The 17,028-nt window shown below is 43.4% G+C and overlaps 1 protein-coding gene across 3 annotated transcripts in view; it reads left to right on the forward strand.

Moving 5' to 3' along the window:
* The window catches only part of ASAP1 (ArfGAP with SH3 domain, ankyrin repeat and PH domain 1), a 338,316-nt gene that overhangs the window by 211,755 nt on the left and 109,533 nt on the right, over window positions 1–17,028 (forward strand). For all 3 annotated transcript variants that reach the window (XM_058668479.1, XM_058668481.1, XM_058668480.1), the window contains exon 5: window positions 14,426–14,571. In XM_058668479.1, the coding sequence (XP_058524462.1) occupies window positions 14,426–14,571 (146 nt within the window). The remainder of the gene's footprint in view (window positions 1–14,425; window positions 14,572–17,028) is intronic.

The following is a 17,028-nucleotide window of genomic DNA, read 5'->3' on the forward strand; positions in this document are numbered from 1 at the left end:
TTCAGAGAGTAAACCAGGAGTCGGGGTTCTCTGTGTGCCTGTCCTTCTCCCTGCCTCTCAAATGAACGCACACACATTGTATACAGACTTCTTTGTGTAATACTTCTGTACCTGATGAAGTGTGTAAACTTTGAAAATTATTCGAAATATTTCTAACACGGATGAATAATCAAAAACAGTTGTGGAGAACAGTAATCAGAGGGTATCCAGACAAGCAAGGTCCTGCCCTAGGCTGCCTTATCTACCAAGGCAGGGGCCCACCGAGGTTTTTATTTTCTAAGGTATTTGCACGCGATGTACAAGCTAAGCTTTAGCTCAGATACACTGTGGGATATACCCATTGCCACAAACCTGAAGACCAAACCAGCACCTGTGTAGATGCTTGCTGAAAGTTTATCAATCATAAATATGAAATAATATTTTCTTAAAAATTCATTTGTTTGCTGAAAAGGCGGAGAAACAGACTAGAAAAAGGGAGAGACGGAGATCTACCTGCTGGTTCACAGTTGGCCACAACAGCATGGCATGGGGCAAGCTGAAGCCAGGTACCAGGAACTCCATCCTGTCTCCTACATTGGTGGCAAGGCTCCAAGTACTGAGGCCATATTCCACTGTTTTCCAGGCCCATTGTCAGGAAGCTCTATAGAAAACAGAGCCACCAGGACTCAAACCAGTGATCTGGGATGCTGGTACTGCAAGTGTCAGCTCTATTTGCTGTGCCACAGTGCCAGGCTCCGGAGCCTTAGTTTTAAGTTACACGTATTTGTAAGAAGGCTTTACTCCAGAGGATAGTCACACTGTGAAGGCTGAGGGAGAGGAAGAGCCTGTTACCTGTTTGGTAGCTTTTCTTTTTAAAACAGAAGTTTTATTTTCATTTTGTTTGAGAGACAGAGAAGAATCTACTGGTTACTCCACAAATGGCTGCAGTGAGTGCTGAGCAAGACTGATGCCAAGTGCTCTGAACTCAGACTGAGTCTCCTACCTCAGAGGCAGAGAGGCCCAAGAGCCTGAGCTTCCATTTGCTGACTCCCAGAATGTGTTAGCAGTGAGCTGGAATCAGGGACAGAGCTGGAATGTAAATCAGGCACTGCAGTGCAGAATGCGGGCAAGCCAAATGGCATCTTCATTGCTGTGCTGAATGTTCATACCCTTGATGGCTTTTCTAAGGGGCCATTTCTTTTTTTCTCCCTCTCTAAAGATTTACTTATTTTTATTGGAAAGGCAGATTTACAGCGAGCAGTAGAGATGCGGAGAAAGATCCTCCATCCTCTGGTTCACTCCCCAAGTGGCTGCACAGCCAGAACTGAGCTGATCAGAAACCAGCAGTTTCCATTGGGCCTCCCATGTAGATGCAGAGTCCGAAGGCTTTGGCCATCCTGCACTGCCCTCTCAGGCACAAGCAGGGAGATGGATGAGAAGTGGAGCAGCCGGGGCACAAATCGGCACCCATATGGGATCCCAGCGCATCCAAGGTGACGATTTAACCACTAGGCTACCACTCTGGGCCCTATACAGGGGTCATATCTTGATGCATTACTGTTACCTACAGAGCTGTCTGCAAAGCAAAGTGCAGTGTGTGTGTGTGTGTGTGTGTGTGTGTGTGCGTGCGTGCATACGCGTGCTGGCTTTAGAAAAGATGATAAGTCTGTAAGTGCATTTCTGATCCTGCTGTAGGTGATTGATGTTCAGGTGCTATGTTAAATCCTGGCCCAGCAGCACTCTGCAGTTGTCTTTCCTAGCAGTTCTGGCAGTTGATGGGTTTGTCTGTGTTACAGAAATGGGAGTGTGCATGCTGAGTGTCCAGATAACACCATCGAAGCTGGGGCGGATCCTTGCTGAGACTTGGCTAGAGCTTTGAAAGAACAAACCCAAATCAGTGACCTTGAGAAATGGTGGGAATGAGTCATCCTGAGGGACATGGAAAAAGGCAGTCTAAAAAAAATATTGTGCCTAGGGCCTTCAGCTCCCAAGGACTTCACCTTTAATGTTAACAATGAACCTGTGCAGTGAGTGGTGATGGGAAAAATTAGGAAACAGGTTCATGGAAATGAAATAACCTGGTCATGATCAAGTACCTGCTAGCTCCAGCTAGTCAGCATGATAGCCAGGGAAATAGTGTTTAGACTCCAGATCCAGCCTTCATTTCTCAGTTACACAGAATCTGCAAAAAAAACTTTTCAAAGATTGTATTTATGTTTGTTGGAAAGTCAGATCTAGAGAGAGGAGGAGAGACAGAGAAGATCTTCCAGCTGCTGATTCGCTCCCCAAGTGACCACAATGGCCAGAGCTGAGCCAATCCAAAGCCAGGAACCAGGCGTTTTTCCAGGTCTCCCACACGGGTGCAGGGTCCCAAGACTTTGGGCCGTCCTTGACTGCTTTCCCAGGCCATAGACAGGCAGCTGGATGGGAAGCAGGGCTCTGGGACACCAACCAGTACCCGTATGGGATCCCAACGCATGCAAGGCAAGGACTTTAGCCACTAGGCTACCATGCCAGGCCCGGAATCTGCAAAAGTGTTAACAAACCATTTTCAAGCTCACAGGATAGAGTGCAGGTTTGGTGGATGGGTGTGGCAAGAAGGCTCAGAGCCCCAAACTGGCAGTGAGGAGGGATGGATGCCTGGTTCAGAGTGGGGACTAGTAAGCCTTTGCAGGCAGCGCAGAGTCCTGTGTTAGTGTCTCTGTGCTGCCACTCAAGGAAACAGAACACTCTACTTCCGTATTTTTATGATGCGGTTACCTCTTGCCGCACGTATTTCTCCATGTCTGTTTGTTATACAACTCCTCATTTTTTGAGTTTCTGCTGTCAATCTTATAAAATCTAACTGTCTCCATCCAAGCTGTCTCCATGTTTTCACTTTATCCAATATTAGCACGATTATTTTTTGTGATCCATGTTAAGTAGCAATGTACTTTTGTTGTTCTTGTTAAACCAATGCTGGTTCATTGTGGGAGATGTGGGTAGAACTTTTATATAGAAGAAGGAAAACATTTAGAACCCTTCTTTATGCCATATTTTTAAAAAATCTATTGTGGATAAAATTTCTAAGTATCAGATAAAGCTATTAGAATGTTTAAGAACATACTTTGAATAACCTTTGTGCTATATAAACATATATTGCTTTGGAGTAAAGATTTCGATATTTAAAAATGATAAAAATCAGAAGCCTTCAGAACATAAACAAGACAGAAAGCCAAAATCTTTTCAGTAAAAATGAATTTATTTGACACACAAAGGATTTTTGGAATTTTAAATTTTCTGCAAGGCAGAGAATATCAAGTGTATAGAGAGAGGTGGGGCTGGTGTTAGCACAGCAGGCTAAGCCTCCTGAGTGTCCTCACCCTCTCCACAGCAGCACCCAGTGCCTTCCTTTAAGCTCCCTGCTAGTGACCTGTGAAAGCAGATGAAGATACCCAGGGGCTTTGCCCACGGTGCAGGACAGCTGGATGAAGTCCCAGGATACTGGCCCTGGCCAGTGCAGGCATTTGCTGAGTAAACCAGAGAATGGAAGATCCATTTCTCCCTCTCCCTCCCTCTCTAAATCTGCCTTTCAAGTAAGTGAAAGTAAATGTTAAAAGGAACAAATGGGAGAAAATGTATGTAACTTTTATCACAAAATGTCTTCTTCCTGGTAGAGGACATTCTTAAAAATTGGTAGGAAAAAGACAAGAAATGGAAAACTAGGCTAAGTAAGTAAACAGAGAAGTAAATGTTACTGGGCAGTAAAGTATAAAAAGCTCCTCAGGTGTGCTGTTGTCAAGGTTTGCATATCTACCTGGCAAGAGTTAGTGCTGAAAACCCTGTGCTTTTAGGTTACAGAGCCAGTGACTTGTGCATATGCATTGCTGCTTGGGTGGAAATTTCTGCAACCAGCCTGGCTATGTTCACTAAAAGCTGAGAAGTTCATCCTTGTTCCCAACAGCCCTACTCTTCTGAACATGTTTTTGCAGAGATAAAAGTAAAATCGTATTAGAGCTTGTGTATAAAAACATTCATTTTACAACATTGGTTTTTGGTGGCTGAAATGACAAACAACATGGAATTCCCTTAGTGTACAAGGTTGTTATACAGACGTGGGGCTGAGCTGGTTGTGAAGTACAGTCAGTTAAAATCTCCATTAGATAAATTTCTGTTGAATTCCTTGAAAGTTAGGGGAAAACCAAACCGTAGACTTACATATAATGGCCTAATTGGGTTTTTTTTAAGAAGTGAGGAAAGAAGTGAAAATCCTTTGTGTGTATAATCAAAGCTTTAGTGAGGCATACTTCAGATTATTAACTTGATTTTAAGGAAGTGATTCGACAAGAAGAGAAAGGGCATAATTTTTATTATACATTTTGTAAAACCATGTGAATTATTTTTGTTATTTTAAAAACAAATGAATGTAACCTGGCAGGGTAGCCTAGTGGCTAAAATCCTCATCCTTGTGCATGCCGGGATCCCATATTAGCACCGATTCTAATCCCAGAGGCCCCACTTTCCAAGCAGCTCCCTGCTTCTGGCATGGGAAAACAGTTGAGGTTAACCCAAAGCCTTGGGACCCTTCACCCGCATGGGAGACCTGGAAGGGGCTCCAGGCTCCTGGCTTTAGATCGGCACAGCTCCGGCCAATGCAGCTGCTTGGGGAGTGAATCAACGGATGGAAGATCTTCTCTCTGTCTCTTCTCCTCTCTGTATATATCTGACTTTCCAATAAAACTAAAATAAAATCTTAAAAAAATGAATTAAACAGATTTAAAGTGTTTAGATGTAACCAGTGAACCAACAATCAATGAAAGTCAGACTGCTTATGCTCTACATCAAAGAACTGAAAAGCCTGATATGTTTTTAATACCCTATGTTATTCCATAATGGGTCCGGAGAGCAGAGAGAAATCTACTTTCTTAGAGTGTGTGAGGAAGATGTTAAGTATAACCTATCAAGACAGATAACTTACAGACAGCAGACTCGAATCAGCATTAGACATTAGCAAAAACTATGAAGACATGCAGTGGGATCCAAGAGTGATCCTGACAGCCTCTTAGCAGGAGGTCATATGCACAGAGCAGGGAGGGACCCCAGAGTGGAGCAGAACAGGAGGAGGCTTGTATCCCAACCCAGAAGACTCCCGGATGCTCACCAAGAACTGTCAGTACAGGCACCAAGAACTACATCCCAACTGCCAAGGAGACCACGGGGAATTGGAGTGCTCTCGTAGGCCAAGAACTCTGAGGTCATCCATTCCCTATCGGATCTCCCACATGGGTCGGAAGAAGCCCAGATCCTTCCTCACAGGATCTAATGTCATTGGAACAATAGCCAGGAGCCCTGAGCGGTCCTCAGAAACAGAAGGACAGTAAACTTCCTTTGGGACTCGGGAGAGGAGCTTTCTCTGGTCCTTACTTAGTTCCAACAGTGGATCCCCACCCTCTCTTGCAATGACCATCAGGGTTGCCCCGGAGGGGGCCCTCCAAAAAAATTAGATCAGATAGACAGAGACCAATAAGGAAAGCTTAGAACAGACAGGAAACGGTCAGCTTGGACTCACATATACCTTACTAGGTAGGACACAAAGTTTAGTTACTCCTCACTAAGGTATTGAAGATTTCTCTGCACACCCCTGCTAACACTGTTCTATGCCTCAACTGTTAACATGTGCCTTGTAGTTATAAGCCTGTTTGGACTATCCTAAAATTTGCCAAGTTCAGTAAAAATCTTGCTTCAATACTATAAGCTGCTAAATACTAAAATGAAAATAGACACGAGACAGCTGAATAGTACCCTATAGCCATTTTAAGGTGTATAGCAGCCGGTTGTGTATAAACTAAAATGGAAATGTCAACAGAATAGTCACAGGATGTGTTTAAAAACTTGCATTTTCTACTACGTTGGTCACTCAATACCATGTCAGTTAACTCTGTGATGTTGTAAATTGTTGTTGATGTTGTGTTGTGGCTTTTCATTGGCTGGGATGATATTCTGCCAGCTCTGCTTTCAGACCAGGGATGGTTTCCCAATGAAACTGTTGAATTTATCAGGACAGTAAGAAGATGGACTCTCTGGCACGTGCTTACAATGAAGGAATCATGATGGATTTGAACTGTAATACTGCAATAAGGTGCAGGAATTCAGTGTGGGGGAGGGCTTTTTGAAGGGGTTGGAGGAATCCCAGAGCCTATGAAACTCTCATAAAATGAAATAAAAAGAAAAAAAAGCAAAGTATGAATACAGTAGTGAAGTGTAATCTATCGTTTCCACTATTACGCCAGCACCATAACTCATAATGCATTTTACACAGCTTTATTATCAAAGTTATAATTCTTTGTATTTATTTGTCTGACACATGGCCAGTGCCAAGGATTGTTTTTAAGAAGGAAAAAGAACTGTTCCATGCAAAGATAATACTCTGGAATCCAAACTCTAAGGAAACCAGGAGGAGAGTGAATGAAAAGCCTACTTGGTAGGTTACACTAAATTTTGAATTTGTACCTGGCAGGCTGAGGCCTAGAATTGTAATGAACGTTGCAGACAGGGCAGACAGGAGAGCCATGGGAAGGTTGTATGAGAAGTATAATGGCATTGTGACCCAGCTGTTCTCCAGAAATATTTCTATTTTTCTAAGTTCCTGAATATAAGAACGTAATAAACATGACATTCTGGGCTGTGGCACAGACAGAAGGGCCCCGAAAGAGAAACTATACTATAAGGAAAGAGTATGGAAAACTAAAAAACTGAGGTTAAAGATTTATTTGTTTTATTGAAAGGCAGATTTTTAGAGAGGAGGTACCAGGGAGAAAGATCTTCATCCTCTGGCTCACTCCCCAACTGGCCACAACAATTAGAGCTGAGCTCATCCAAACCCAGCAGCCAGGAGCTTCTTCAACAGTCTCCCATCTAGGTGCAGGGTCCCAAGGCTTTGGGCCCTCCTCCACTGCCCTCCGAGGTCACAAGCAGGGAGCTAGATGGGAAGTGGAGCAGCTGGGACACAATCTGCCATGGGCAGGGGCAAGGATTTAGTTACTAGGCCATCACGCCAGGCCCTAGCACTGCTTCTTCTTCTTCTTGCTCTTTTTTTTTTTTAATGTATTTTTTTGTAAAGATTTATTTATTTTTATTACAAAGTCAGATAACAGAGAGGAGGAGAGATAGAAAGATCTTCCGTCCAGTGATTCACTCACCAAGTGAGCCGCAACGGCTGGTACTGCACCGATCCGAAGCTGGGAACCCAGAACCTCTTCCGGGTCTCCCACACGGTGCAGGGTCCCAAAGCTTTGGGCCGTCCTCGACTGCTTTCCCAGGCCACAACCAGGGAGCTGGATGGGAAGTGGAGCTGCAGGGATTAGAACCAGCACCCATATGGGATCCCGGTGCATTCAAGGCGCTAGGCCACGCCGCCGGGCCCTTTATTTATTTAATAAAGACTTATTTATTTTTATTACAAAGTTAGATATACAGAGAGGAGGAGAGATAGAAAGATCTTAATGTATTTTTAAAGACAGAGACACAGAGAAAGAATCTTAAAAAAAAAAACCCTTATTTGTGTGTATAATAGGCCTGATCCTAATTCACAGGTTTATGATCTTTTCCAAGATGATATATAGCCCTTTGCACTAAAGTAGGCATTTGGGCTCAGGTTTCTCTGCCATTTAAGTCTGTGTTTTGTGTTCTTCACCAGATGATGCCTCGGGGAGACCACGCATGTGCTTGGGCATGGTTGACCTGCTCCTTGAAAGGAATTTATCATGAGTGCCCTCCAGGCATTGTTATACTCATCGGAGACAGATAATCCTTGTGGTTTTGTGGTGGTTTTGGTCTTTGTCCAGGAAAGCTTTCATATTCATTTTGACACCATTACCTCTCAGCAGTGCTTTATTAGATCTGTCTTATAGATGAAGAAATAAGGCCTCCGCAAACTGTAATCAGTCACAAGTGTGACCATAGTAGGGAATGGAACAAAGACCTAAATTTTCCTTACCTTCAATTACTGGTCTTCCAACAATTATTAACTGAGCAAGGTAGAGTATGGGTCCCAGTATAGGCTTATCACCGCTGCTTGTTAGCTCTGTGATCTTGGGAGTTTGCTTAACCATGTAAGCCAGTGTCCCCAGCTATAAAATTGAGAAAATAAAAACTTCATGTATTGATGAATATTCAAAGAAATAATACTTACACAGTTCCTGGCACATTAAATAATCGAAATTTTAAATTGAAGCCGTACTCCCCATAGCTATGCCATTGTCAGTATCATTACAGGATAGGAAGTCTGTTATCCATCTTTTTGTTCCTGTTGTTTGTAATCCAGCCTCTCACTGAATTAATTCCCTTTAGATACTGTGGTGCACAGTGTTCAGCTGTCCATGTCTGCTGGGTGTGTCAGTGAGTAGGGGCAGGAGCTGGATTCTAATCCCAGCTTTACCACTGAGTTTTATTTTTGTGATCTGTTTAACAGCTACCTTGAAAAGAGTATTGTATGAGTTTGGTGATGTTTACTGTAGTGAACAAATGTTTGCTACATAATTAGTGCTTAATAAATGGCAGCCGTAACTGTAGTGTCTGCTAACCAACCTTTGGATGAGGAGGCCAGTGAGAACGCTTTGTGAACATCACCAAGGTTAATAAGGTCTAACACAGAGTGACAGGTAGAAAAATATTCCTTAGGAAAAGGCCTGCTTATTACTGTATGCATATAAAATTTGAAGAAGGCCTCATTGGATGAATCGACAGCTACATTTAAAGGATTTTGAATTTTAATGTATTCCTAAGACATTTTTCTTTGCCAACTCCTGAGCAATATAAACAGTCCTATTATTGATCTCGGAATATTATCTGAAGTCTGCCAACTGGCTGGAATGAAAAAGGATAGGCATGTGATTATGTCGTTGCTGTTACTGTCATCATTAATATTTATTAACTTTATTACATACTAGGCACTTAGTATGCAGTGTCTTAGTCCCACTATGCCAATGTGAGATAAATGCCATTATTATCTCCATTTTACAGATGGGGAAGCTAAGGTTTAAAAAGATAAAGTTAGTTGACCAAAGCACAGTAAATCAAACCTGAAGATCTAGCCCCAGATCTGTCGTAGTATAAAGGAGGGAGGAAAACAGTAATGTTTGTACCTGTCCTCTTACATTCGTTGGAGGTGGCCAGCAAATGTAACCAGCAAACAGGAGACCAGCAGGGAAGCCATGCTGTTCTTTGTCACTACTAATGCTCGTGTTGAAGCCTAAGTGCCAATGTAAAGGGCAGATAGCAGAACCTTTCAGAAATGATTATGCATGGAGGGGGGCTCCACCCCCCTGAAAAGATTTAAGAGTTTCCCACGAGAGGGGGTTTCTTCACTCAAGAGCTGATTGTTTCAAAACAGGTCACCTATTTCTCTACTCTCCCTCTTCTTCGAGGACCTGCCTCTCTTGTGTATTCCCATACACTTGACCCTCACCAGAAGTCAAGCACAGGCCTGTCTTCCCAGCCTCTGAAATCAAGAGTCAAATGAGCCTTAGCGTCAGGTGTTGTGTTGTAACAACAGAAAGCACAGTGAGACTCTGAGTGTGTTCATAGGCCTCAGAGAAGTGAAAACCTCCAAAGAAACAGTTAAGCCTGGGAGCTTATACACTACTTGAACGAAGGGTAATAAATTGTGGAGAACAGAACAAGATGGAAAAAAAAGGGAGGTGAGGGCTTCCAGACCTGTCAGTTCTGATAAATGTGTGTGACAAACAAATGGCAGGTGGGGATGGCTTTGGTGAGGTTTATCTTTGCAGGCTCATGTTGGTCCTGGCTTTCCATCTCCTGTGACAAAGGTTTTTCTCCTCAGAGTACGGGGGAGGAGAGGGGAAACCTTCCCCAGGAGGGGCGTTATGTCCTGCTTTTGGCAGAAAGACAGGCAGAGAGCTTCTGTTCCTGCTGCTTCCTGATTGCCTCCACTCAAAATGATTTGCCTGTCCAGTTGGCACATTCAGGGGTGGTGTGTTCTCTCTATGTAGGGGAAGTCTCCAGCTGTGGGGATCAAAAAGGCCTCAGTTTGAGGGTAGGTACTAGGGTTCTGCCGTTAACATGCCGGCTGAGATGGATGTGCCCCACCTCACAGTGTCTACATTGGTTTGGGTCTCTTGCTCCCCGTTTGGATTCCAGCATCCTGCTAGTGCACCCTTAGACGCAGAAGGCCGTGTCTCAGGTGGTGAAGTCTGCCACCCACTTGGGAGACTCCGATGAACTTCTGTGCTCCTGCCTTTGGCTTGGCCTGGGGTAGGAATTTAAGCTGTGAACCAGCAGATGCAAGATTTTTTGTGTGTCTTTATCTCTCTCTAGAACATTTTTTTAAAGATTTATTTGTTTTTATTGGAAAGGCAGATGTACAGAGAGGAGAGACAGAGAAGAAGATCCTCCATCTGATGATTCACTCCCAAGTGGCCGCAATGGTCGGTGCTGCACCGATCTGAAGCTGGAAACCAGGAACCTCTTCCAGTTCTCCCACGCGGGTGCAGGTTCCCAATGCTCTGGGCTGCCCTCGACTGCCTTCCCAGGCCAAAGGCCAGGGAGCTGGATGGGAAATGGAGCTGCCGGCATTAGAACCAGTGCCCATGTGGAATTGCGGCACGTTCAAGGCGAGGACTTTAACCACTGCGCTATCGTGCCAGGCCCTAACATTTTTCTTTTTTAAGAGAATAGTATGAGGATGGTGAAACAATGATCTTCTGGCCCGCAGACATAGTAAAGATCTTTTTCTTTTTTTAAGATTTTTTTTTTTTAATTGAAAAGTCAGATATACAGAGGAGAGACAGAGAGGAAGATCTTCTGTCTGCTGATTCACTCCCCAAGTGGCCACAACAGACAGTGCTGAGCCAATCAGGAGCCAGGAGCCTCTTTCAGGTCTCCCATGCAGGTGGGCTGTCCTCAACTGCTTTCCCAGGCCACAGGCAGGGAGCTGGATGGGAAGTAGGGCATCTTGGATTAAAACCAGAACACATATGGGATCCTGGCGCATGCAAGGTGAGGACTTCAGCCACTAGGGTACCGCACTGGGCCCCATAGTAAGGATCTTAAAGCAAAGCTGGCTTTTTCAGGCCAGCAGTCCCTGTCTTAGTCACACACGTTCCTGGGACAGTACCCCTCCCTAGCCTTTTTTGCCCTCCTCTTTTCTTCACCGTTAAATGATCAGTCATTCGTTATTATCACACACCCTTCTGCCTCTGCCCATGCCTTTTCTTCTAGTATCATTTCTCCTTGCCCTTTTACTTACTGTATGTCTGTTGACAATGCTTAATTTGCACAAAGGTTTATGTGTGTGTATTTGTGTGTGTGTATGTGTAAACTCTCTATTGAGTTACCATCACTAGCTTTATAATGCTTAAAATTCCAGAGACCTGTCTTTGTATGGTGTGTGATGGTACCTTTCTGTATTCACTATTTACGAATGCAGACATTTGGGGGTATGTGCTACATGCTAGGCACCATTTTGGGAAACTCATATTTTAATTTCTTTGTTTCTGCCTTATTGTTAGCCTCAAGATACAGTAGCTTCAAGATGTATCTTTCTAAACTTTGTCAGGCTTACTAGGACATCTACTGTGTCTGCATACAGGTGTAATGCATGATGTTATGCCTGATGTAGCCTGAGCTTACATATGCAAACTCACCTTCAGCTTCTCTCACATCACACTTTCTGTTCCAGCTGCCTAGGAGGCACAGTCCTTTTCTTGCAGCGTTCTGATGAAGGTCAAGGAGAGTGTGCTAGAAAGCACTTGTCAGAGAAGGGTCTGCTCCTGCCCTTGGCCTGTCTGTACCTTGGCCATGAGCAGAGCCCATTTAATTTTTTTAATGAATATAGTATCACTGATGATCTGAGGGCTTCTTGAAATTCTTTCTAGTCTTTGCATGAAATACAGGTTGAGAATTGGCTGTCTAAGAAGGAAGAGATGAGATTGGAATTGGATAGAGCAGGGAAGAGTTCTATAATACTTCTTAAAGTTGGCTGATGTTGGGTATGTGAGGATTCAGCTCATCTAAGTTTTTTAATGTGTTTTTTTTTTAAATATTGTATATCAAGCAGACAAACAGAAAGCTGATAAGAATTGTTAGCCGCGGAGGTATCTCCCTTGGAACCGTTTAAAATGAACAGGCAACTGGATTGTGTTCTCAGGCTGTGGGAAGCAGAGGTGAGGAGAGGCGAGGGGAGGCCTCTCTGACCTCAGATATGAGGTATCAGGGCTAGCTCCAGTTTACAGGAGTGATCAGACGTATTCATCCTGGCTGTTGAGCTGACCTGGCCTTTCTTTCGTGTTTTTCTGAGCTGTTCACTGAGTAGACTTGGGCAGTAATCAGAGTTACATTTCATCTTTGTATGTCTCAGCTCCAAATGCTGGCCACTGCTGCAGGCATCATGAACTTTTCATGTGATGAGGAGAAGGCAGCTAGTGCCTCCTTCCACTGCACCGCACTGCTGTGACACATGTTTCCTCCATTGTGTTTAGACTTTGGGTAATTCCCTGATCCAGACCCATGTTCTGTTTCACAAGTGTGTCTATTGAGGGAAGGTTTGGAAGTGAAATTTTTTTAGAAAAAAAATCATCTCAACTATTAACCAACCCAGAGGATTTATTGTTTCTTAAGTTCTCATAAATGAGTTCAGTGAATTCAAGCCAACAGATGTTTACTGACTAGCAGCTTCCTCAACCAGCTTACTGGAGAACATGCAATGGTGTCTCTTAGGTGGAAGTACAGAAGTGAATCAAGAGGCAGTCCTTGCGATCTGCTGGCAGAGGTGTGTGTATAGGAATGTAAGTAGTGATGGGACATGTGATAAGCAAGGAATGGCTGTGTGCAGCTCAGGGAAGGCTTTGTAAAGAAGGTCCTGTTGGGTATAGACTGTTAAAGGTATTACTTTAATTGATCTCCTGTTCATTTACTCAATCTCCTGCACCTTCCGTGGACCAGGCGCACAGGTGCACGCTTCTGTGTCCTACAGCAGAGAGGGTCAGGGAGGTGGGAGTTGAGTGTGAACATCCCCTCCACTCACAGTGCCTTGCTTGATGTGAGCCATGTTCCATGCTTTTCTTCAGGAGTGTGGAGAAGGATAATATTCTGTTTCATAGACCCACAAGAATTAGAAGCGTGGATTATCCTTGGTGAGTGGGAATGTCTGCCGTGCATTGAACAGTGTCACCCACTGTGTTGTCTATAACAAACTGTAGGGAAGCAAGAATAAGAGAGACCAGTTAGGAAGGGTGGGCAGTGACTGAGGCAAGAGGTGGTATTGGCTAAGGTCAGTAGCCACGGTGCTAGTGAGAAGTTGTCAAATTGTGCACTAGGTGATGGTGGAGGCAGCAGAATTTCCCAGTTATTTGGGGAATGAGAACGAAAAGACTCAAGTATGACTCAGTGGGAGGCATGGTTGGGGTGGAAAACCAAGAGCTTAGTTCAGACATGTTAACATTGAAAATAATTAGTGGGCATCACACTAAATAGTCCATTGTATGTGAAAGTGTCTGTTTCAGGGGTGGAGGACCTATTTCAAGCCTCGAGGTGTCAACATGGAAGTTGTCTGTTGATAAAATATTTCAAACTATAAGATTAAGGGCATAGACAACAGTAAGAGAATAAATGTGAGGCTGCGGTCGCTGCACCAGGGCTAAGCTCAGGGAGCAGGCAAAGTCAGTGGCACGGAGCAGTCCTGGGGTCCGAGTCCACCCAGAGGGTGAGACAACCCAGGAGCCAAGAAAAGTCAAAATTACCACCTGTGGCTTATTCACTCTCGGGAGACACTTTTGTGTAACTGATGCCAGCTCAGGCGCCAGTCTCCTGCGGTAGAGCTCAGCCTTATTTTGTGGATTAGAAAAGCAGATGCTCCGTAGAGGAGAGATGTGCTCACGGATGCATGGTGATTGCTTCTGCTGTTTTAGCTGTTGTGCAGTCCTGGAAGTTAAAGCAGCAACTTAGAGTCCCAGTGGCTCACATGTGGTGAAATCAGACTCAAGCCTGCATCTCTCTGGTCCAAGCCTGGTCATTTTGCAGCAAGTTGTTATGGGAGGAGCCTTCTAAAAGTGTGCTTCCTCACACGTGGGCAGCCTTAGGGAACTAAGGTTAATTATAGAGAAACAGGTGACAACAGGTGAATTTTTCTTTGACAGCTGAAGTAATGGAAACTTTGTCCTTGTTATCTGACAAGTAGGAGTTATTTGACAATGTGATGATAATCTGACCTTTCAAAATATGAAGTCAATAAATTAATCAGTGTATAACTAAACTATGTGCTCATAAAGAAAAAGGGATGCTCCACTTTTCTAGAAGTTTCTTTGTACTGCCAAGCATTCCCTGGAAGTGCCACTCATTGAGTCAGAGATGGCTTCCTCACTTTCCTTTTCTAAGTTGTAGTGTTCAATGTGCAGAATGATTCTTCTTTATTGAAAATAATGCCTTACACTCCGTTTCTTTACTTTTTTAGATCACGTTCAAAATGAAGAAAACTATGCCCAAATTCTTGATAAGTTTGGGAGTAATTTTTTAAGTCGAGACAACCCTGATCTTGGCACCGCTTTTGTCAAGTTTTCAACTCTTACAAAGGAACTGTCCACACTGCTGAAAAATCTGGTAAGCCTTTCATGCAGGATGAACAAAGACTCGTACCCTGACTGAAGTATAAGAGAGCAATTCAGTAATCCTCCCTCCAGCCCTTGGTCCTGGCTGCGAAAAAATTAAAATTCCAAAGCTTTGGCTCACATGTTCCAGATCATGATTTTTTTTTTTTTAAGAATCCCACTGTGAAATTCCTAGAATTTATATGTTTAGCCAACTGGTGCTAGGGTAGATTTATTGAAGTTAGACAAACTACTTAGCTTGAATTGTGTTCAACGTTGCCCTACTGATTTTATTTCTAGTCCTGGGTCTCACGTAGGTGATGAGAGTTATGCATCCAGGTTGTGATTTACAAACTTGAACCTCCCTCAGCCCCCACCAACATCTTTTAACTCTCACCAGGGTAAAGGTTTTGAGACTTAGAGAAGCTGATTTCAGTGTTTTCAGAAGTCAATAGCAGGAAGAATCCCTACAGTTGAGGGGCATAGGAGGTGCTGTCCCTAGTGGGAGTTCACTGTCTGGCAGAGATGGGCCCACATTATTATGTTGAAGCACATCCCCAAGTCTCAGTCATTTGTAGGGAGGTTCGATTCTGTGCCCCACCACCTGAACTTCTTGAATTGTTTCTTATAATGAAAACATCTAATTAAGTGAAACTTTTTATTTTTTCCCCTCTGAAATCCCAAAATATGAGGGTTCAGGGAGTTCAAAGCTGCCAGAGGAAGATGGTGTGTGTGCTAGTCTCCCTCAGAGTCGGCCCTTCCCTAGAGAAGAGGGTCTCCCTCCACCATCCTCCACCCCTTTCGCCAGTGGCACCTTTGCCTCCTGTAAAGACCAGAACTCAAACTCAAGACGTCAGTCACACATGTATCAGAAAGATTTCTGTGCCCTTGGTGATAATCTTGTCATAAATCCATTTGATACGCATTATGTTTTTAGAATTATATCTGTTAACAACATTGCATCTGTTCTCTTTGTATTAATATCACATTTCCATGAGAATCAGTGAGCATTGTGTTATAGTAATTATCATGCATTTGCTATGACCCTGAAATATAATATATTAACAAATATATTCCTTAAAAAAAATAAGTGTTAAATTATCCACTTGATACAGTTTAGCTTCAGGTAAAGACAACCTGTTTGAAAAATGGCAGCTACCTTTCTACTGTTAACCTGAATATTTGACTAATCCAAATGTTCTTTTATTCTGTCCTACTAGATTAATATGTGTTTCTATGTCTGTCTGCCTTACAACTTAATTCTAATTTACCATTTATAACATTGAATTAGTCTTATTCAATACGAGAAAAGAAAGATAGCTCTGATTTTCCAAATCTTGAATAATTGTGAACATAGGACCCAGTGATCATATACTTTTAGATTTAACAAATGCGTGTTATTTCTGTAAGTCTTAGGTCAGTCCAGCATGCTCTGTTCAGTAGAGGATTCATGTCCCACGTCCCTCTGGGAGTCACCTGCGCTGTTGATGATGAGTTGCTCATAGGGTGGAATCGTGGGAAGATGGAAAGTGAAGCAAGAATAACAGTTCCCTTTAGCCAGAAATTCATCTTCGAGAATCTCAGAGAAAGTTCCATTTCTCCTGGGGGGGGCACTCTCCTTGCTCTTTTAGTTTCCAGAAGTTCAGCTCCATTTGGCATAAGTCCATGTTGAATGCCTGCAAGATTGCTGATCCATTCTACACTTTGGTACCCTGCAGATCATATCTGTGTATATGTGTCATGTGCACAAGTTACTGGCTATTCAAACATTTGATATCTGTGTGTGCCCTTCTCCATGTAAACACCAGCTTGTCTTTGTTGACTGTCTCTCATGAACCTGGCAGTGTGGTGGGTGCTTTATAGTGACTAGCCTGTTGATCATATTACAGCAGCCCTGAGGCATTGCTGCTTCGTGTGATGTTAGCCTGTTCATACACAGGGTCTCCAGGTCGATCCTCCCCACTGCTGCAATATACATGACCTTTGTCACAGTGTCTTCCTTGCTCCATTTCTCAGCCTGGGACAAATGCTGAAAAATAGGTAGTCCACCCATAATACTACAAGCTCCTGGGCTTTTTAAGAATTAATTTAATGTTAAAAATTAATTTTTAATGTTTATTACAAAGATGAAATTGCAGACGTATGTGGGCTACTAATTAGGATGGAGAAAGATTGGAGGGGAGTGAGTTGACTGAAAAACTTCCACCTTCCTTCCTGTCTGTGTGTGGTAGAGGGTTGGGGGATTTAGAGCCGCTCTTGAGTTCAGACTGTATCAGTGCTAGGGAACAGAGATAGATTTTCAGTGTCGCCTTAGGGACCCTGATGGGGGAATATTGTCCTGAGAGTGTTGCTTGAGTGATTTGTTCTGAAAGGTTGTTGGCGTCCTTGTATGAGAGGTGAGAAATTTTTTTTCTAACGCCATTGTATGTTCTTACCTACCTCATTTTCTACAAACTTAAGTGCTTGCTGT

Source organism: Ochotona princeps, chromosome 9 (assembly GCF_030435755.1).
Source record: "Ochotona princeps isolate mOchPri1 chromosome 9, mOchPri1.hap1, whole genome shotgun sequence".
Taxonomy (NCBI): domain Eukaryota; kingdom Metazoa; phylum Chordata; class Mammalia; order Lagomorpha; family Ochotonidae; genus Ochotona; species Ochotona princeps.